At 42.2% G+C, this 23,042-nt stretch overlaps 1 protein-coding gene across 3 annotated transcripts in view; it reads right to left on the bottom strand.

Annotated features, from left to right (window-relative positions):
- Positions 1-9,830: 9,830 nt before the first annotated feature.
- The window catches only part of LOC110538028 (beta-1,4-mannosyl-glycoprotein 4-beta-N-acetylglucosaminyltransferase), a 41,529-nt gene continuing 28,317 nt past the window's right edge, over positions 9,831-23,042 (bottom strand). For all 3 annotated transcript variants that reach the window (XM_021624564.3, XM_036938082.2, XM_021624565.3), the window contains exons 2-3: positions 13,468-13,756; positions 9,831-13,366 (exon numbers count right to left, since the gene is read on the bottom strand). In XM_021624564.3, coding sequence (XP_021480239.2) covers positions 12,050-13,366; positions 13,468-13,756 — 1,606 coding nt within the window. In that variant the 3' untranslated portion in view covers positions 9,831-12,049. The remainder of the gene's footprint in view (positions 13,367-13,467; positions 13,757-23,042) is intronic.

Below are 23,042 nucleotides of genomic sequence, written 5' to 3' on the forward strand. Positions count from 1 at the left end.
GTGCTCCAGGACCATTCACAGCTGAGCTCACTTAGTTTAGGTCAATGCTGATTGGCTATTATTTTATAACAATCAATGCTATGGGTGGCAACAAAGTCATACTCTTTTTGACCAGACATCTATACTGAGAAGCAATGTTCCCTCTAAACTCAGAGAAGCATGAGATTGTACTTCAACCAACTTTCTAGAGTTTTACCCGTTAGTTAACATTATCAACGTTTCCCTTTACTGTGGGAATTGTGATCGAATCAATGCAATAGTAGCCACTTTCAATGCAACATACTGAAACAAAGCTAACCATACATGAGGTTTTGTTGAAGACAGAACGCATTGGAGTAGGATTCTACTGCATCGACAGGCACATGCTCTACACAGACCAGTGCGTCATAACAAATCAGAGCTGCTATATGCAAGTAGACCATTGCTATATACGGATCTGTGCCATTCACTTTGAACTGGACTGTTTTTACAGCATCAGCGGTTGTGGGTAAATGTGCTTGTTTTGAGATCAAGAGAACTACATGTAGCGACGTGTGCACATTTGTACATTTGTTCATATCCTTTGCTAGTTAGTGGGTTATTAGCCCAGTTACATATAATTTGTAGTCAGCAATGATGATTGTGATTGCTTCCTACAAGAGCACAAAACGTGTACATTTCTAGACATCTTTGAAAAGCGAGTCAGGTAAAGAGTTTTTTTTTGTCTTACAAGGGCAGTGTTGTATTTTGAGACAGGCTTGAATAAGCTGTTTGCACTCAGCAGACCTGAAATTTGCTCAGTGATGAAAAACATTACAGGGAACATTGCTGAGAAGGCATCATCGAATGCGCAATCACGCTTGTTCCCCACCATGAATGGAACTTATTAAGGATTTTGGGCACCGGCTAGTCGGGCTAGTCGACCACCATTTTTTACTAGCCCAGCTGCCCTGGTGTAAAATCTGTGCCCTGAGATATTAGAAAATACGAAATGCCACTAGCAAGCGGGCTAGTTGGGCCCATTTTCAACTAGCCCGGCCTGAACAGGACTAGCCGCTAGCTTAATTTCAATCTCTGTTCCCCACGATTCGTTCATTTTTGTAGAGAACGTCACCTGTTTTCAAACAAACGTGGTTTTGAACAAATGTTTCTCTTCTTCAATAGTTTGCAAGGAATTCTGCTAGAAATTAGTATGACATTCGGGCATTAAAAGTCTTGATTTTCCTAATGTCACATACTATATAACTACATTTTTTTTGCCTACTTAAAAGGCCTCCTATTTAGGACACAAGTATGGGTATTCGAACATGGCTTGTATGTTGGGTCAACTATATGCCCAAATGTTAAGCCAATTTACAATCCTATTGCGCTGATTGCCTTACAATTGTATGTTGATTCAACAAACTTTCCTCGAAGGGAGCTGAATTTGAACAAACTTGTTGAGTAAAATTACAAATGTATGTTTGTTGAAAAGCACTCCCATCATCGTAATATTTCCCAGCATGCTCTATTTCAGAATATTTATTTTTGCAATATGTTTGTACATGTACATTGATTGGTTGATTAATCCTATTCCACACAAACATAAATAACATACATTTTTCTAAACTATTCCAACCTGTTAGGAGTTGAACTTTTTGAGATGGCTGTTCCAGTTTATATGATTTAGGAAGTCTCAAAATTAATTATTACTACCATGGCAGTCATTATCAAAGTTTAAATTGTTGGTTTCCCCACTCTTGGTGGATTCCAATAGGAAACGTACACTTCCCTTTGTAAGCAGTGAGGTTGATTCAATGTACAATTTTAAGGCAACCAGCTGCAATAGGATTGTGAGTTTGCTCAATAAAATGGCATTGAGGTTGATTCAAAGTACAAATAAAAGGCAGCCAGCTGCAATAGCATTCTTCCAAAGGCTTTGAGGAGTATGCCACATAAGTCAGGGGCTTCATCAATAATTGCATCAATAACATATCCCAACCTGCCACTTTCAAAGAGCGGGACTCTAAGTTTAGCTTATAAAAAATCCTGCTATGGCCTCCGACTAACCATCAAACAGGCAAAGCGTCAATATAGGATTAAGATTGAATCATAGTACACCGTGCTCTAATGCTCATCGGATGTGGCAGGGCTTGCAAACTATTACAGACTACCCCCCAAGCCATAAAACTCCTGAATGGCTAATCAAATGTCTACCCAGACTATTTGCATTGTCCTGTTGCTCCCCACCCCCCTAAACAAAAATATTTGTTTAACAAAAGTTGAGCAAACGTACAGCCCACTGCAATAGGATTGTGAGTTTGCTAAAAATTTGATTAACAAAAGTTGAGCAAACTCACAATCCTATTGCAGTTGGTTGCCTTACAATTGTACGTTGAAATCATATCTTTTCAAAAAGAAATTACAGCGCAGGTAATTCAAATGAAGTCAAATACATTCAAATTGTTATTCAAAACAGTCAGCAGAAGTAGGCCTACCACTGTGCAATTTTGTGTGTGTGTGTTTGCTCGCAAACTGTAAAACAGAAAATATTTATCTATTTTTTACGCTGAATTATGTAATTATTCAGATTGACAGAACTTGTGATTTCAGTGTAGTCTGCACGCCACTGGAACATTCACCTCAAAGCTCTGCTACCATCTAGTAGAGATAAGGGAATATTTCTGTTGTGAATCATTAGAAACTAAACTGAGAAACCGTGAAGATTTTGTGACTTTAAGGCAGGGCTGCCCAACCCTCTTCCTGGAGATCTACCCTCCTGTGGGTTTTCAGTCCAATCCTAATTTAACACACCTGATTCTACTAATTAGCTGCTCAACAAGACCTTAGCTAGCTGAATCAGAAACGCTAAATTAGGGTTGGATTGAAAACCTACAGGACAGTAGATCTCCAGGAAGAGGGTTGGGCTGCCTGCTTTAAGGTGATTGATTTCCCTAATGGGTTCACACCTTCTTATTATAGCTCATTGTCTGTGTTATGGTGAGCAGTCTAATCACAACATCAATGTGAACGCACAGGACCAACACTTAGGTTTTGAATATTGAAGTCACAAAGGCAATATCGCCATATAAATAGAATTCTAGATTGAGTGGCATGAACTGCATTCTTATAGGTTTATCAATCCATTTTCTCACACCCGCAGATTTTGTTATCTGTAGACTACACGTTTTCTGTTGTGGTTTCATATATTTTAAGTACCTTTTTTAAAGGTGGATTTCACCCTGGGGGAATCTGGGCTTGTTTTCATCATGTCCAAGGCATTTCTAGGACAGTGAGGTGTTTCACGCATAATTGCCCAGGAGCCAGGAAGAACTATTGGATATCAGAGCGACGTCAACTTACCAGCACTACAACCAGGAATACAACTTTCCCGAAGCACATCCTTTGTTCAAACCACCCAAGCCATTCGAACTGATTCCAGAGGCTAACCCAAAACAACTTCTCCACAGAAGAGGTAGACGGAGCAGCCTTCTGGTCAGACTTTGGAGGCGCGCACACCACCCACCGCTTCCGAGTATATTACTTGCTAATGTCCAGTCTCTAGATAACAAGGTAGATGAAATTAGGGCAAGGGTTGCTTTCTAGAGAGACATTCGGGATTGTAAGATACTCTGTTTCACGGAAACATGGATCTCTGGGGACATTCTGTCGGAGTCGGTACAGTCACCGGGATTCTTTGTGCGTCGCGCCGACAGGAATAAACATCTCTCCGGGAAGAAGGGTGTATGTTTCATGATTAACGACTCATGGTGTAATTGTAACAACATACAGGAATTCAAGTCCTTCTGTTCACCTGACCTAGAATTCCTCACAATCAAATGCCAACTGTATCATCTCCCAAGAGAATTCTCGTTGGTTATTGTCACAGCCATGTATATCCCCCCTCAAGCCACAACGGTCCTCAAGGATATTCAACTGGACTCTATGCAAACTGGAAACCATTTATCCTGAGGCTACATTTATTGTAGCTGGGAATTTTAACAAAGCAAATTTGAGAACAAGGCTACCTAAATTCTATCAGCATGTTGATTGTAGTACCCGGGCTGGCAAAACACGGGATCACTGCTACTCTAACTTCCGCGATGCATACAAGGCCCTCCTCCACCCTCTGTTCTGCAAATCTGATCACGACTCCATTTTGCTTCCAATAGGAATCCATGCTTTAAGATTGTTTTGATCACGCGGACTGGGATATGTTCCGGGTAGCCTCAGAGAATAATATAGTTTTATACACTGATTCGTTGAGTGAGTTTATAAGGAAGTGCATAGGAGATGTTGTACCCACTGTGACTATTAAAACCTACCCTACCCAGAAACCGTGGATAGATGGCGGCATTCGCGCAAAACTGACTGCGCGAACCATCGCATTTAACAATGGAAAGATGGCCGGGAATATGGCAGAATACAAACAGTGTAGTTATTCCCTCCACAAGGCAACAAAACAAGCTAAATGTCAGTATAGGGACAAAGTCAAATCAAATCAAAGTTTATTTGTCACATGCGCCAAATACAACAGGTGTAGACCTTACAGTGAAATGCTTACTTACAGGCTCTAACCAATAGTGCAAAACATGTGTTAGGTGAACTACAGGTAAGTAAAGAAATAAAACAACAGTAAAAAGACTAGGCTATATACAGTAGCGAGGCTATAAAAGTAGCAAGGCTACATACAGAGACCGGTTAGTCAGGCTGATTGAGGTAGCATGTACATGTAGATATGGTTAAGTGGAGTCACAATTCAATGGCTCAACACAAAACGTATGTGGCAGGGTCTACAGACAATCATGGACTACAAAAACAAAATCAGCCACATCACGGACACCGACGTCTTGTTTCTAGACAAACTTAACACCTTCTTTTCCCGCTTTAAGGATATCACAGTGCCACCGACGAGGTCCGCTAACAAGGACTGTAGGCTTTCTTTCTCCGTGACCGACGTGAGTAAAACATTTAAACCTGTTAACCCTCGCAAGGCTGTCAGCCCAGACAGCATCCCTAGCCGCTTCCTCAGAGCATGCGCAGACTAGCTGGCTGGTGTGTTTAGGGACATACTCAATCTCTCCCTATCCCAGTCTGCTGTCCCCACATGATTCAAGATCGCCAACATCGTTCCTGTACCCAAGAAGGCAAAGGTAACTGAAAGGAATAACTATTGCCCAGTAGCACTCACTGCTGACAATCATGAAGTGCTTTGAGAGATTAGTCAATTATCATGCCACCTCCACCTTACCTGTCACCCTAGACCTACTGCAATTTGCATACGGCCCCAATAGGTCCACAGATGATGCAATCGCCATCACCCTGCACATTGCCATATCCCATCTGGACAAGAGGAATACCTACACTACTGTTCAAAAGTTTGGGGTCACTTAGAAATGTCTTTGTTTTTGAAAAAAAAAGCAATTTTTTTGTATATTAAAATAACATCAAATTGATCAGAAATACAATGTAGACATTGTTAATGTTGTAAATTACTACTGTAGCTGGAAATGGCAGATATTTTATGGAATATCTACATAGGTGTATAGAGGCCCATTGTCAGCAAACATCACTCCTGTGTTCCAATGGCATGTTGTGTTAGCGAATCCAAGTTTATCATTTTAAAAGGCTAATTTATCATTAGAAAACTCTTTTGCATCATTACGCTTGAGGACCTGGGTCTCAACCCCGCCCTGTGCGATTGGGTCCTGGACTGTATGACGGGCTGCCCCCAGTAGGTGAAGGTTGGAAACAACATCTCCACTTCACTGATCCTCAACACTCGGGCCCCACAAGGGTGCATGCTCAGCCCCCTCCTGTACTCCCTGTTCACCCATGACTGCGTGGCCATGCACAATAGCGCCTTCTTGTCTATGCCGCTCAGTCACTGCTCATCCATATATTTATATTACATCCCTTTACTTAGATTTGTGTGTATTAGGTAGTTGTTGTGGAATTGTTAGATCAGTTGTTGATATTGCTGCACTGTCAGAACTAGATGCTAGATGCTAACCATGTGTATGTGACCAATAACATTTGATTTGCTTTGATTTGAAGAGTAAATGGTTATATGTCCCTTATATAGTGGGAGGTGATATTACAATCATATTGTTTACGCAACAGTTATTATATACAAGCAAAAGTTCCAGAACAGAATGGCCTTGTGTTAGGGTGCAGACATAACATGAGTCTACGAAATGCATAGCATCACAGTTCAATACAGAACAGAGCATAAACCTTGAGCAGCTACAACAGCTCACCCCAATTTTGCCACCATAATTCCAAAGGCCTGGGAGGACGGGACACTACCACTCAATACAACCTTTCATTCTTCCAAAGTCAAATCTCATACACCCAAATATTTCTCTGCAGCTGCCACCACAACATTTATTGTCAGTGATTTATTTCCCATTTCTGAGGTACAGTTGATGACCATTGCTATGAACGCTAAGAAGCCAAACTTACTGAAGCATATATCACTCTTTGGCCTATGCCTCTGTGCTGAAACAGAATTACTACTCACAGGGATCCTCACCCTTGACCCATCCTCCTCTACTTCCTTTACTGCCTCAGCATACGACACCTTCTGCACTACTCTGACTCTAGCCACCTCAACCTGTCTTTCTTACACCTGACACTTCCGATCCCCAGATAAATGGTCACCCCTACAGTTTACACACATCTTTATTCGCCGAAACTACACAAATCCCATCCTGCACATTTACCACATATTGGAATCTCCCTCCTACAAACTGCTGCAACATGACCATAAACGTTGCACCTGAAACAGGGGAGTTTATTCGGCACAAAAGCTCTAACAGGATAACTGATATATCCTAACATGACTTCATCTGGAAAAGACTCAAAACTCAAAATGACTGACAGTTGCTCCTCTGTTTCGCCACGCTCAACCACCGGGTCTGCGTCTCACCAAACGGCAGGCATCGCAAACACCAAGAATCTTCTACTTCAATTTCTCCACACTTAACGCTACACCCAAAAATCCCTACTTTCAATAGTGCCCTGTTCCTAAGAGTAAAGCAAGAAACAGATCTTGACCCCAGTTGCATGACACGGAGCACTCGCTCCCTCTGGTCAGAAGAAACACAAACAAATATCAGCAAGTCCACTACAGGTTACCTTCACTGATTCAATTGCACCCAACTCCTGAATTACTTCATGGAGCAAAAAAAGTGTTTATTTTAACAAAGGACAAAAAGTCTGCTAAAATCTTTGGGTAAATCACATTATCTGGTGAAATAATCTGTAGTTACAGTTCTCTGTACTTGTGTGTCTCTACACTTGAGACACAATTGGACACACTGAACTGTACTACACTGTTCATACAATTTTTTTGTATGTTACTTTTACCATATAACATTATTGTTGAATACCCAGTTCTCTATTTTGAGTTAGCATGAAATAGTGTACACTCCTCTGTATTTTAGATTTTGACAAATAAACATTCTTTGTACATATCTGAATGTCTAGCATCGGTATGAAGCTAGAGATCCCTGTACACGTTATATAAATATCTTCTGTGAATCCATAAAGGCAGACAATTTTAGAAGATTGATAGAAAATATCAGTATTTATTTTATGGTGGTTCTACATGGTCTTATTCAGATATTTTTTTCTAGTAATTGGTTTAAATCACATCAGATATTTTCATATCAGATATTTTGCAGAACCAATTTGTGAAAAAAAGACTCGAATTGGACTGCCTGTGTAAACGCAGCCATAGTCCTTTATCCGGCTTCGGTACACTGGTAATGGTGTTCGGCATGGTGGGCTGGGGAAGCTGAAACTCTTTGTGCCTATGGCGAATGGTCTTGTCTTCTCTGCGGTGAATGGCCAGCTAAATTAGACTCTGACAAAACCACCAACTGTTTGGTCCTCTTGCAGAAGATTTGCTGGTACTGCACATGTCCTGGAAAGACATGGTTGCGGTGTTAGCATTTTACACTTTTTGTGGAAGGGACTTAGGGCAACATACCTTTGTTGGTAAAGATGTCCACTGTATGGGAACGGCTAGCATATTGTTTAGGGACAATGAGGGACACTGGGAGCTGCTTTTGAGAGGAAAGATCAGTCAACAAAGTGAATGGGCTGGAGGGCTAAAGAAGATGTGAAAAGTCTTAGGAGGGAAGTTCTTACACAGTAGGAATGATTGTGTATGGGAGATTAAAGAGAAATGGTACCTCTTAATCACTCTCATACTCAACAATACATTTACTGTCTCTAAGCACAACCCTGCACAACCAAAACTCCCTTCCTCATCTCAAAGATCTGTCTGTAAACCTCCCCCGTCCCCTTTGTCTTTGACAGATCATTCTTATCAATAGTAGACCTTTGCAGGGGAATTTGCATTTAGTTTTAATTGCATTTAAGAGCAGTTGGAGGCCAAGGAAGGGGAGTTGTATGGCATTGAAGCTCATCTGGAGTTTAGTTAGCACAGTGTCCAACGAAGGGCCAGAAGTATACAGAATGGTGTCGTCTACGTAGAGGTGGATCAGAGAATCACCAGCAGCAAAAGCAACATAATTGATATATACAGAGAAAAGAGTTGGCCCGAGAATTGAACCCTGAATTGAACCCCATATCGACTGCCAGAGGTCCAGACAACAGGCCCTCTGATTTGACACACTGAACTCTATAAGAGAAGTAGTTGGTGAACCAGGCGAGGCAGTCATTTGAGAAACCAAGGCTGTTGAGTCTGCCGATAAGAATGTGGTAATTGACAGAGTCAAAAGCCTTGGCCAGGTCGATGAAGACGGCTGCACAGTACTATTAGGGCTATTTATTGCCTTACCTCTCTAATCTTACTACATCTTATTACATTTGCACACACTGTACATATATTTTTCTATTATGTTATTGACTGTACGCTTGTTTATCCCACGTGTAACTCTGTGTTGTTTTTTTTGTCGATTGCTTTGCTTTATCTTGGCCAGGTCGCAGTTGTAAATGAGAGCTTGTTCTCAACTGGCCTACCTGGGTAAATAAAGGTGAAATAAAAATAAATAAATAAAATGTGTAGGATGCCATTTTATGGATGGGACATTAAACGGTTGTCCTGACTCTGTGGTCACTGAAGATCCCATGGCACTTACTGTAAGAGTAGAGGTGTTAACCCCGGTGTCCTGGCAAAATTCCCAATCTGGCCCTCATACCATCATGGCCACCTAATCATCCCCAGCTTCCAATTGGCTCATTCACCCCCTCCCCTCCCCCCTGTAACTATTCCCCAGGTTGTTGCTGTGAGTGAGAATGTGTTCTCAGTCAATTTACCAAGTAAAATAATGGTTAATTAAATAAAATTGTATTGAATAAAAAGTCCCATGTAAAGTAAAGTAAAGTACAGTAAAGAGAGCCATATCAATGATAACTCTTAGGCTTTCCCTGTCAATTCTGCCGCAATAATCTCCCAGAATGATTTCCTTCAAATTCATATTTTTCTTATAGACAGCCATCTAGAGTTCAGGCATGGAGAAGGCATCTAGTCTCGTTATACATTGCTTTAGGAAAGACAGACCTAACCGGAGTCACGGGCAGTGTGGTATTCCTGTCTAGACTCAAGAGGTTGTGCCATAATGCGTTTTCTGATAATCACTTTTGGATTTGAAACAAGTTGGTGAAACAAAACGTGTCCTTAATTAATACCTGTGTCTTTACATGGTTGTTGGGCTGGCACAGTGTAATTACAGTGTAGTATAGTATGTAGGTAATGCTAGGTAATAAACAGATTAACTTTGACTCTTTGAAAAATTTACCACATTGGGACGTACTAGTTCAATACAAATATATAGTGGAATGATTGATGAAGGAAAAGACTCAGGACTTGCACAAGATTCAAAATAAGTCACATAAGATTAGTTATTGATTTTTACTTCAACAATTATTATTTTTTTAGTTAGAACACAGGAGTAGTACCTCATAGTTGTACAAAGAAATATTGGACACCATCCAGAAATTACAAAAGAAATCCCCCTAAAAAAGCAAAGTCAACAACATCCAAGGCATTTTTTTTGCTGTAAACATGCTGTGGACCTTAAACAACAGTGCAGTTTGAATAGTTGCCATTCACATGCCATTCTCCAATATTCCTGAGATTCTGGCCTTTAAATGTAGCCACTGTGGAAGTCCCACTTTTCATCATGTGGACTCCAGATAGAAATATATTGAAAAGTGGCACCTTACAAATAATTTCTAACAAGATAGATAAAATACATATTCACACAGACACGCATGCACGCACGCACACATGCACGCACGCACACACGCACGCACGCACGCACGATAGGGCAGAGGGAGTTTAAAAGTTAAGTGCACGAATAATCAAAACATGGATTGAGGAACGAGAGGTGTTGAGAAACAAGAGGTGTATCAGAATTCAGAGTAAGTCGTTTTAAAGGCTGTGAGAGAATGTGTGCAATCTGCAAGTCAGAGCATCAATTGACGAAGCATCAGATTCCCAAGAGAAACATTGTCAATACACCAATCAATTATTATTATCTCCTTATTCCCAAAGTCAGTCTCCCAAGACAAGGAAGTGCTAAAGCTAAAGCTACATTGACATGACATGATTTAACAACAGTAAACAGCAGTCTTAACCTTCCTAACATTGTAAGTTTATCTGGAAATAAAAATGCATGATTAATAAAGTAATAGATGTAATAAATGACTCAAAATGTAAGTTAAAGTATACTAATAAATGACTCCTTTTTATGCACCTTTGTCTGTCTTCATGTCGTCCAGTAGGTTTGGGTTCATATAGCTACTCAACAAAACGTGGTCTGCAGTGCGAAACAAGAACGAACTAAGATATTCACAACATAAACATTTTGCTTTTGTTTTGTTGACAGACTGGTTTCTGTTGAATAGACCTCTCGGTGTACTCTATTGTAATTCAGGTAGGAACAAATTACTTGCAGTGTATCGAAGGCTGATCCGATTGATGGCAGACAGTCTGTTGTTTCTTAACTAAGCATGAATACATTAATAATTGTCATTGCTATACATCCTATTCACAGGGGATATGTCCCTAAGATCTGTAGGAATATTATTATCATGTTCGTTATTTGGTTGTTGAAGAATTGGAATCCATTTTTAAGGATGAAACCAAGGAAACCATTGCGTTGGCTTATATACATGTCAAATTGAGTGTCTAGAACAGATTGAATTACCAGACGTGATGTGAATCACGAGACCATAGCAGAAGAAATGGATTTTGTTTCTCAATAATTTTCTCTCTCAATGAACAATGAACACACATGACAGAAATGTCTAAAAGCAATGTGACAATTGTTTGGCCTGATTCCATGGTTCTAATGACATATTATTTTTGGCCTCACATTTATTCACCTGTAAACCATGCACAATCTGTTTACAAGAAGGCTATGAGAAAGTTGTGTAGTCAAATTAAGCAACGTTTAAGACAAGCCACATTAGTGAGGGAAACCTGAATTTGTATTAAACAATATAAAACCGACTTTCCCTTTCCCGCTATATTTTTCCCTGTGTTGTTCGAACAACCATTTCAGCACAGTAACACAGTTTTACCACCACCACAGAAAAGTGCACAGATCATTTTTCAGGTCTCTTTCTTCACAGAGGTCTCTGGAAACGCAAAACTGGTGGCACTAGAAGCACATTGTTGATCTGACTGAGGGAAAACTACAGTATCACTGGCCATTGGCCATCATCAGATAGATCTTTTATACATATATACCTGTCTGCCATCACGTCTACAGTTAGGAACTGTACAAAAGTCAATGTCCCAAACGTAAACCGGTCCTTGAATGCTCTGGAGTAGAAGGGGCCTTTGTCATTGAGGATTGTTTAACTATCATTTAAATATTGTGATTGAAAAGGGATAGAATCAGATAGAATGAGTCTCAGATGTCACTCATTACACTCCTTCTCAACCACTAGCTACTTCTTCTTCAGACAGGAAGTGGAGGGCCTGCCCTTCAATCAGAGGCATAGGTGGAGGTTTCATAGTTGTGTTAAGACAACACTCCTTGAAGTTAAAAATCCTTCCATTGAAATCAACAATGAGAAAATAATCGTTACCGATTTTCTACCAGATTCAGACATATGGGTTCTCAAGTATGTAGCGGTACAGCGGAAAGTTCTTTAATAGATATTTGGGTGCGTACATAGGCTCTTTAGGGTCTGTGGGTGGGTACTCCCCCACCGAGCCATCAAACCATCCCCCAGTCTGGATCAAGCCCTTGATGTAGTTCAGGTCTCGTTTTTCCACGTAGTCGCCCCAGCGGGGGAAGTCTCCATTCTGGGCAGAGATTAGTTTGTGGGAGATTCCCTCTGGTCTGAAGCACCAGGAACAATGCCAGCCTGCGTAGTGGACGGGGCTCCCAATGGACCACTGCACCAGGATGTGTCCACTCTCCCTCTGATAGTTCCGGAAACCCGGCATGGAGTAGTAATCCCTACGCCTCAGTGATATCCCGTCTCCATCGTAGACGGCAAAAAGCATGGCAACAGTGCAGGCGGAGTGGACGTCCAGGGTCCCAGGCTGCCTCCAGAAGAAACCATAAAGGGACTTTCTCATGTGGATGGACACAGGTTCCGTCCAGCCATTGTAGAGTTTGAGGAAGAGGATGCCCTCGCGGGCCGGGATCTCATCTGCGTCGTTGATAAGGAAGACATCATCCGGCCTGGCACCTTGTACTCTGGACATCCCGTCATAGCTTAAAAACGTCCGCAGGTAGTCGTCAGCGATCCACCCGTTCTGCTGGCCACCTTTAGGGAAGTGATCAAGGAAGACATAGAGGATCTTGTGGCGCATGTAGTTGTAGGTCCCGTTAAGCAGGAGGCGTAGGAAGTGCAGCTGCTTGGAATTTCCATAGGCCGTGAAGTTTGACTCACACACCAGGAAGAGGTCAACAGTGTCGGCCAGCTCATGAAAGCGGGCGTGGAGGAGGTCAAACTCGTGGTTGATGTTAATGGCGTTGATGACCCTCCGTGGAACCATTCTGGGCATCAGACTTCCCTTAGTGGGCAGGTTGGAGTGTTGCACCATGGTGGGGATGCCACAGTGAGGGCCGTGCCAGCCTTGGCGACACATACACTTCACCAGCCTTTTCCCCTGGGCGTATTTCCCATGAGCTGACTTGGGTTCCTCTTGCTGTGCATGCAGTATCTTACGCTGGCCCTCTCGTGCTGCGTGGACCGTTTGTCCTGAGTCGTCTTTGAGAAAAGCCACTTCCGTCCCTTCTCGGAAGCAATATGCTCCAGACTTGGTGCGCGCAAAGAACGGGGTGGGGTCATCGCGAAGACGGAAGCTCCGTTTGTGAAGTTCCCCCCATGGTCCATTGGGGTCTGGGAGAGTGACCGTCATTCTGTTAACATTCCCTGAGTCAGGCTGCTCCTTACCCCACGGGTCCTGAGTGGGAGAGCAACAGGAGGAAAATCAAACATATCAATGACAATGTCATATAGACCCAAAACAATGTATAGGGAAAGTCATGTCATCTGCCCCCTCACCTCACCGCCATGCCCAATCCATCTCTCCACCTCTGCATTCCCTTGGTCCCCCCGGTCATCCCCTGGCTCCCACAGGCCCGTGTCGGAGGGTCGAGACCCAGGGAGAGGCTTCATCCCTGAGTGAACATTCCCTCTCCAGAGGAAGCCCAGGGCCTCGAGGTTGACGGAGGAGGTATACAGGTCTCTCAGCATAAGCATGTGGTGGAGGGCCTTGCAGTATTGCAGCAGGGAGAGGACACACAAGGCCAATGTGCCGAAGAGAAAGACCTTGTGTCGTCGCATCTTTGTCCTGAAAAACAGATACATTAACAAAACTCTTTAGCTAAATGGAAGTTGACAAACTCCTTAGTTACTTAACAGTTAGGCCCACATAATCACTCTGGTTGTTTTGGCATTGTATGCATGCTCATCAATAACTATTTACATAAAGTAAAACAACAACTTGGCATAAAGAAACTAAAAAGCATGACCTATAGTAGATTTGAACCCTTTTATCTCATCACCCATTGTTAATAAATGACACTGGTAAAAAAAACTAAACAGGAAATCAGAAGAACCTAACCAAGGAAAAAAGAAGAAACCACCCACTACACCACATATGTCAGAGTCAAGGCCCGCGGGCCACATCCGGCCCGCAAGAAGGTTTTTTACGGCCCCTGGGATGATCTTGATTTATTATTAGAACCGGCCCGCAGCAAGCCGGCAGCCCGCAGATCTTTTACACGCACCAATACTACATTTCCCACAATGCAAAGGTGACGCACCGAGCAGTAGGCTGCTTCATTTCAATATTTATTGAAAGAGTATAATCTGAGACGACATTATGAAACGAAACACGCGGACAAAAACAAGAATATGGACATGGAACAAAGGCTACAAAAGGCAGAGGAATTAAAACGAGGCCTCAAATCTCGACAGGCTCTGTTCAAAAAAGCCAAATCACAAGGCCAGGCTGCTGTCAAGGCCAGTTTTATTTTGGCAGAAGAGATCGCTAAATCAGCCCGGCCATTTACGGAGGGGGATTTCATCAAAAACTGCATGATTAAAGTTTGTGACGAAGTTTGCCCAGAAAAAAGGCAACTCTTTTTAAATGTGAGTCTGAGCAGAAACACCATTGCCGAGAGAGTAGACCAGTTGTCCATCAATCTAAAAGAGCAGCTTGTGAAAAAGGGAAAAGATTTTATTGCATATTCCTTGGCTGTGGATGAGAGCACCGACATTTCTGACATTGCCCAGTTGTCAATTTTCATCCGCGGAGTGGACTCCAACCTAAGCGTGACAGAGGAGTTTTTGGCTTTACGTCCTATGCATGGCACAACTACGGGGCATGATTTGTATGAAGAGGTGTCAAGATGTGTAAATGAGATGGAGCTGCCTTGGGAAAAACTCGTGGGTTTGACAACCGACGGAGCACCTGCGATGTGTGGACACAGGAGCGGACTGGTGGCGAAGATACGGGAAAAGATGCAAGAGGAAAACGCGACAGGTGAGCTGACAGCTTATCATTGTATCATACACCAGGAAGCGTTGTGCGGTAAAGCCTTGAAAATGGAGCATGTAATGAGCATCATCACGCGCACAGTTAACTTTATCAGAGCCAAAGGTTTGAATCACCGCCAGTTCAAGGCATTTCTGACGGAGTTAGAAACGGAGCATGGTGATTTGCCTTATCACACAGAGGTGCGATGGCTAAGCCAGGGAAAGGTGCTTCAAAGATGTTTCGAGCTTCGTGAGGAGATTTGTCTGTTCTTGGACAGCAAAGGGAAAGACACAACACAACTCCGAGACGAAATGTTTCTGTGTGAAATGGCTTTTCTGTGTGACATTACGAGTCATCTGAATGCAATAAACTTGCAGCTGCAGGGTCGGGATCGTGTCATCTCTGATATGTACAGTACAGTGAAGGCATTTAAAACCAAACTGACTCTGTGGGAGACGCAGATGCGGAAAGAAAATTTGAGCCACTTTCCCAGCTGCCAGACCATGAAAGAGAAGCTCTCTACCAGTGCGTTCCCGAGCACACAGTTGGCTGATAAAATAGGTATGCTTGCCGCTGACTTTCGACGCCGATTTGCTGACTTTGAAGCACAAAAAAGCAGGTTGGAACTGCTCGGTAACCCATTTGCTGTTGACGTGGAAAGCTCACCACCAAACCTCCAAATGGAGTTGATTGACCTCCAATGCAATGATGCACTGAGGGCAAAATATGCGGCAGTGGGTGCTGCGGAGTTCGCCCGTTTCCTCCCCGGCACAATGCCCCAGCTGCGCATCCAGGCTGCTCAAACGTTGTCTATGTTTGGCAGCACATACCTGTGTGAACAACTGTTTTCTTTGATGAACCTGAACAAAACATCACACAGAAGTCGACTTACTGCTGAACACCTCCACTCAATTCTGAGGATTTCTTCAGCTCAGAGCCTTACCCCGAACATTGATGAACTTGTGGAAAAGATGGGACACCACCAAGTATCACCCTCAACCTCAAACAAGTGAACATTACTGTGCAATCACATATTTAGAGTTTTTACTCAGTTCAAGTTTAAAAGTTAAAATTTAATATTTGTTTTCACTGCATGTTACTTCTCCTTAAACAAAGTGTTGTTTTTGATTAATAGATTTTTGCACTTTATTTTTTTGTATTTCAATCCAATTATATTTTAAAAATATTTCAGTTGAGTGGATGATAGAAAATTGCTATTATTGTTTTTTCTTTGAAGTAAATTTAGCCCACTTTTGCTAAAATAGAAAATATAGTCTACTGATGGTGCCTTGAATACCGGTTTCTTTCATTTAATGTTCATGTTATGGGGATATTTATATAAAGGAAATTTGTCTTTTGTGTCTGTTGAAAATTAAAGATTACTGACAGAGCCATAAGAAAATATTGCTTTATTTATCTGATCATATTGTAATATATTTGTTAGGTTTTCAGTAGGTTCAATTAGGTTCACTAGACTATATGCGTCATTTAAAATTTTTTCAATGAACATTCGAACAGTCCGGCCCTCGTCTTGTAGCTGATTTTTTTATTTGGCCCTCCGTCCATTTGACTTTGACACCCCTGCACTACACTATCTGGGCAACAGAGCGTTGTGTATGTGAGCCCTGAACAAAAGTAGTAGAACTACATAGAAAATGACGCTCCAGCGCTGCATTTGCATAAAGTATGTAGCACCCTTAACAGTCCAGGAATAGCATACAAAACACAAAGGGGGTTTAGTTACCAATTTCTTATTCTTTGAGATCTCGTCCTGTATTGTTAACCTGTTTGGGTTTGCAATTAAAAGCCACCACTCACTGAATGACCAGTGCTCCAACTGCCTTTTTGCTTGTGGTTTTCCTACATGGACTGCAGGCACTCTGGCTACGTTAGCTTTAACCCAGTTTTGCATACTGGGCATGGCGGTGTAGGGTTAATCTTGGGCATAGGCAAATCAGGTGTGAAGCTGGGATGGTTATTATCTGCTTATAAACTTAGCAAAAAAAGAAACGTTCCCTCACTGTCAACTGTGTTTATTTTCAGCAAACTTAACATGTGTAAATATTTGTAAGAACATAACAAGATTCTGAGACATAAACTGAACAAGTCCGGTGTGGCCACCAGCTGCATTAAGTACTGCAGTGCATCTCCTCCTCATGGACTGCACCAGATTTGTCAGTTCTTGCTGTGAGATGTTACCCCACTTTTCCACCAAGGCACCTGCAAATTCCCTGACATTTCTGGGAGGAATGGCCCTAGCCCTCACCCTCCGATCCAACAGGTCCCAGTTGTGCTCAATGGGATTCAGATCCAGGCTCTTCGCTGGCCATGGCAGGACACTGACATTCCTGTCTTGCGGGAAATCACGCCCAGAACGAGCAGTATGGCTGGTGGCATTGTCATGCTGGAGGGTCATGTCAGGATAGGCCTACAGGAAGGGTACCACATGAGGGAGCATGCCTTCCCTGTAATGCACAGCGTTGAGATTGCCTGCAACGACAACAAGCTCAGTCTGATGATGCTGTGACACACCGCCCCAGAAAATGATGGACCCTCCACCTCCAAATCAATCCCGCTCCAGAGTACAGGCCTCGGTGTAACGCTCATTCCTTTGACGATAAACGCGAATCCGACCATCACCCCTGGTGAGACAAAACCGCGACTCGTCAGTGAAGAGCACTTTCTGCCAGTCCTGTCTGGTCCAGCGACGGTGGGTTTGTGCTCATAGACAACGTTGTTGCCGGTGATGTCTGGTGAGGACCTGTCTTACAACAGGCCTACAAGCCCTCAGTCCAGCCTCTCTCAGCCTATTGTGGACAGTCTGAGCACTGATGTAGGGATTGTGCGTTCCTGGTAACTCGGGCAGTTGTTGTTGCCATCCTGTACCTGTCAGGTGTGATGTTCGGATGTATCGATCCTGTGCAGGTGTTGTTACACAGGGTCTGCCACTGCAAGGACGATCAGCTGTCCGTCCTGTCTCCCCGTAACGCTGTCTTAACGCTGTCTTAGGCGTCTCAGAGTACGGACATTGCAATTTATTGCCCTGGTCACATCTGCAGTCCTCATGCCGCCTTGCAGCATGCCTAAGGCATTTTCACGCAGATGAGCAGGGACCCGGGACATTTTTTTTCTGGTGTTTTTCAGAGTCAGTAGAAAGAACTCTTTAGTGTCCTACATTTTCATAACTGTTACCTTAATTGCCTACCTTCTGTAAGCTGTTAGTGTCTTAAAGACCAACATCCACGGGTGCATGTTCATTCATTGTTTATGATTCAGTGAACAAGCGTTGGGAAACAGTGTTAAAACCCTTTACAATGAAAATCTGTGAAGTTATTTGGATTTTTATGAATTATCTTTGAAAGACAGGGTCCTGAAAAAGGGACATTTCTTTTTTTTGCTGAGTTTAAATACCATGATGTTATTTTTAATCCAAAAAGAAATGGTCTATCAGAATGGAGACCTCTCCATTCCATTGTGAACCAAATCTCATAACGAAATATGTTGCTGTGAGACTCCCCCTCTATCCTGAAAATCTGAAAGGATGAGTGACAGTTTTGTATGATGTATGAATATTTACTAGTAGCCTACAGTAGATGTTTTTATTGTCTACATTTCATAACATTAGACTGTAGGCGAAACCCAAAGGTGACCAATGAATCTGTTCATTGAAATGAATCATCTCACGTTTTTTTAGTACTGTTGTTATATTGTTACATCATAATGCCTTTGGTGCTGGAGTATAATGTTGTTTCATCCACCAGCTTATGCCAGCAGTGCTGCTGGTCAGTGAAAGGTGAGTATGAAGACATTGAGGTTCTTCCAAGTCGTGGGAAGTACTGTCTTTGTAAGAGCTGACACCTAATGGTTGACATGGCTCCTGACACTACTTGTGCATAATCAGAAGTTGGTTTGAAGGACAGCCATTCTAAGCTGTGTTTGTGAAAAGGACTGTACACTGTACTGATGACTTATTATTGTTTTGGCTTTATCAAAGATACAGTTGAAGTCGGATGTTTACATAACACTTAGGTTGGAGTCATTAAAACTTGTTTTTCAACCCCTCCACAAATGTCTTGTTAACAAACTATAGTTTTGGGAAGTCAGTTAGGACATCTACTTTGTGCATGACACAAGTATTTTTTCCAACAATTGTATATGGACAGATTATTTGACTTATAATTCACGGTAGCACAAATCCAGTGGGTCAGAAGTTTACATACACTAAGTTGACTGTGCCTTTAAACAGGGTGTGGTGTCAGCATCATGTTGGGGGGTGCTTTGTTGCAGGAGGGACTGGTGCAATTCACAAAATAGACGGCAGCATGAGGAAGGACAAATATGCGGATATATTGAAGCAACATCTCAAGATGTCGCAAATGCGTCTTCCCCCAAGCATACTTCCGACGCTGTGGCAAAATGGCTTAAGGACAACAAAGTCAAAGTATTGGAGTGGCCATCACAAAGCCCTGACCTCAATCCTATAGAAAATTTGTGGGCAGAACTGAACAAGTGTGTGCGAGCAAAGAGGCCTGCAAACCTGGCTCAGTTATGTAAACTTCTGACACACTGGGAATGTGATGAAAGAAATACAAGCTGAAATAAATATTCTCTCTACTATTATTCTGAAATTTCACATTCTTAAAATAAAGTGGTGATCCTAAATGACTTAAAACAGGGAATTTTTACTAGGATTAAATGTCAGGAATTGTGAAAAACTGAGTTTAAATGTAATTGGCTAAGGTGTATGTAAACTTCCGACTTCAGCTGTATACGGTAACACTTTATTTTAAGGGTCCATAATAAACCATTTAATAGGACTTTATAAGGCATTACTCCCACATTTGTACATTTTAGTAAGGTAGTTATTCACAGATGTACAGTGCCTTGCGAAAGTATTCGGCCCCCTTGAACTTTGCAACCTTTTGCCACATTTCAGGCTTCAAACATAAAGATATAAAACTGTATTTTTTTGTGAAGAATCAACAACAAGTGGGACACAATCATGAAGTGGAACGACATTTATTGGATATTTCAAACTTTTTTAACAAATCAAAAACTGAAAAATTGGGCGTGCAAAATTATTCAGCCCCTTTACTTTCAGTGCAGCAAACTCTCTCCAGAAGTTCAGTGAGGATCTCTGAATGATCCAATGTTGACCTATATGACTAATGATGATAAATACAATCCACCTGTGTGTAATCAAGTCTCCGTATAAATGCACCTGCACTGTGATAGTCTCAGAGGTCCGTTAAAAGTGCAGAGAGCATCATGAAGAACAAGGAACACACCAGGCAGGTCCGAGATACTGTTGTGAAGAAGTTTAAAGCCGGATTTGGATACAAAAAGATTTCCCAAGCTTTAAACATCCCAAGGAACACTGTGCAAGCGATAATATTGAAATGGAAGGAGTATCAGACCACTGCAAATCTACCAAGACCTGGCCGTCCCTCTAAACTTTCAGCTCATACAAGGAGAAGACTGATCAGAGATGCAGCCAAGAGGCCCATGATCACTCTGGATGAACTGCAGAGATCTACAGCTGAGGTGGGAGACTCTGTCCATAGGACAACAATCAGTTGTTGCACAAATCTGGCCTTGATGGAAGAGTGGCAAGAAGAAAGCCATTTCTTAAAGATATCCATAAAAAGTGTAGTTTAAAGTTTGCCACAAGCCACCTGGGAGACACACAAAACATGTGGAAGAAGGTGCTCTGGTCAGATGAAACCAAAATTGAACTTTTTGGCAACAATGAAAAACGTTATATTTGGCGTAAAAGCAACACAGCTCATCACACTGAACACACCACCCCCACTGTCAAACATGGTGGTGGCAGCATCATGGTTTGGGCCTGCTTTTCTTCAGCAGGGACAGGGAAGATGGTTAAAATTGATGGGAAGATGGATGGAGCCAAATACAGGACCATTCTGGAAGAAAACCTGATGGAGTCTGCAAAAGACCTGAGACTGGGATGGAGATTTGTCTTCCAACAAGACAATGATCCAAAACATAAAGCAAAATCTACAATGGAATGGTTCAAAAATAAACATATCCAGGTGTTAGAATGGCCAAGCCAAAGTCCAGACCTGAATTCAATCGAGAATCTGTGGAAAGAACTGAAAACTGCTGTTCACAAATGCTCTCCATCCAACCTCACTGAGCTCGAGCTGTTTTGCAAGGAGGAATGGGAAAAAATTTCAGTCTCTCGATGTGCAAAACTGATAGAGACATACCCCAAGCGACTTACAGCTGTAATCGCAGCAAAAGGTGGCACTACAAAGTATTAACTTAAGGGGGCTGAATAATTTTGCACGCCCAATTTTTCAGTTTTTGATTTGTTAAAAAAGTTTGAAATATCCAATAAATGTCATTCCACTTCATGATTGTGTCCCACTTGTTGTTGATTCTTCACAAAAAAATACAGTTTTATATCTTTATGTTTGAAGCCTGAAATGTGGCAAAAGGTCGCAAAGTTCAAGGGGGCCGAATACTTTCGCAAGGCACTGTATATATATATTTCCTTAAACATCCTGTGTTGTGTGCTTATTCTATTACCAGGTACTGCAGGAATGTCTACCAATGGCATCACCATCTTTTTGTGAGAAATTGCACTTGTAACTCAAAACATTTCTAAAGTATTTCTAAAGTGAAAATAGCATCCACTTTAGATTAGGGAAAATAAATCAAAATCAAATCAAATGTTATTTGTCACATGCTTACGTACAAGCCCTTAACCAACAATGCAGTTTTAAGAAAAAAATAAGTGTTAAGAAAGTATTTACTAAATAAACTGAAGTAAACAATAAACAAATAAAAATACAAATGAAAAAAATAAGAATAAAGAAAAATAAAAAAATATTAAAAACTGGGGGGAGGGGTTCAATGCAAATAACCCAGGTAGCGTTTTGGTTAGCTGTTCAGGAGTCTTATGGCTTAGGGGTAGAAGCTGTTAAGAAGCCTTTTGGACCTAGACATGGCGCTCTGGTAATGCTTGTTGTGCGGTAGCAGACAGAACAGTCTATGACTAGGGTGGCTGGAGTCTTTGCCAATTTTTTGGACTTCCTCTGGTACCACCTGGTTTAGAGGTCCAGGATGGCAGGAAGCTTGGACCTAGTGATGTACTATGGTGGTCTGCTTGAAACATGTTGGCATTACAGACTCGGTCAGGGACAAGTTGAAAATGTCACTGAAGACACTTGCCAGTTGGCCAGTGTATGCTTGGAGTACACGTTCTGGTAATCTGTCTGGCCCTGCAGCCTTGTGAATGTTGACCTGTTTAAAGGTCTTACTCACATTGGCTACGGAGAGCGTGATCACACAGTCGTCCGGAACAGCTCGTGGTCTTATATATGCTTCAGTGTTGCTTGCCTCGAAGCGTGCATTGAAGTAATTTAGCTAATCTGGTAGGTCAGGGCTGTGCTTCCCTTTGTAGTCCGTAATAGTTAGCAAGCCCTGCCACATCCGACTAGCATCGGAGCTGGTGTATTACAATTCAATCTTAGCCCTGTATTGACACTTTGTCTGTTTGATGATTTGTCGGAGGGCATAGCGGGATTTCTTATAAGCTTCCGGGTTAGAGTCCCGCTCCTTGAAAGCGGCAGCGCTAGCCTTTAGCTCAGTGCGGATGATGCCTGTAATCCATGGCTTCTGGTTGCAGTATGAACAGTCACTGTGGGGATGACGTCATCGATGCACTTATTGATGAAGCCAGTGACTGATGTGGTGTACTCCTCAATGCCATCGGAAGAATCCCAGAACATATTTCAGTATGTGCTAGCAAAACATTCCCATAGCTTAGCATTTGCGTCATCTGACCACTTCCGCATTGAGCGAGTCACTGGTACTTCCTGCTTCAGTTTTTGCTTGTAAGCAGCAGGAATCAATAGGATATAAATGCCAAATGGAGGTCGAGGGAGAGCTTTGTACCCGTCTGTGTGTGGAGTAAAGGTGGTCTAGAGTTTTTTTCTCCTCTGGTTGCACATGTAACATGCTGGTTGAAATGAGGTAAAACAGATTTAAGTTTCCCTGAATTAAAGTCCCCGGCCACTAGGAGCACCGCCTCTGGATGATCATTTTCTTGTTTGCTTATGGCCTTATA

This window comes from Oncorhynchus mykiss, chromosome 12 (assembly GCF_057628025.1).
Source record: "Oncorhynchus mykiss isolate SJ-2025 chromosome 12, ASM5762802v1, whole genome shotgun sequence".
NCBI lineage: Eukaryota > Metazoa > Chordata > Actinopteri > Salmoniformes > Salmonidae > Oncorhynchus > Oncorhynchus mykiss.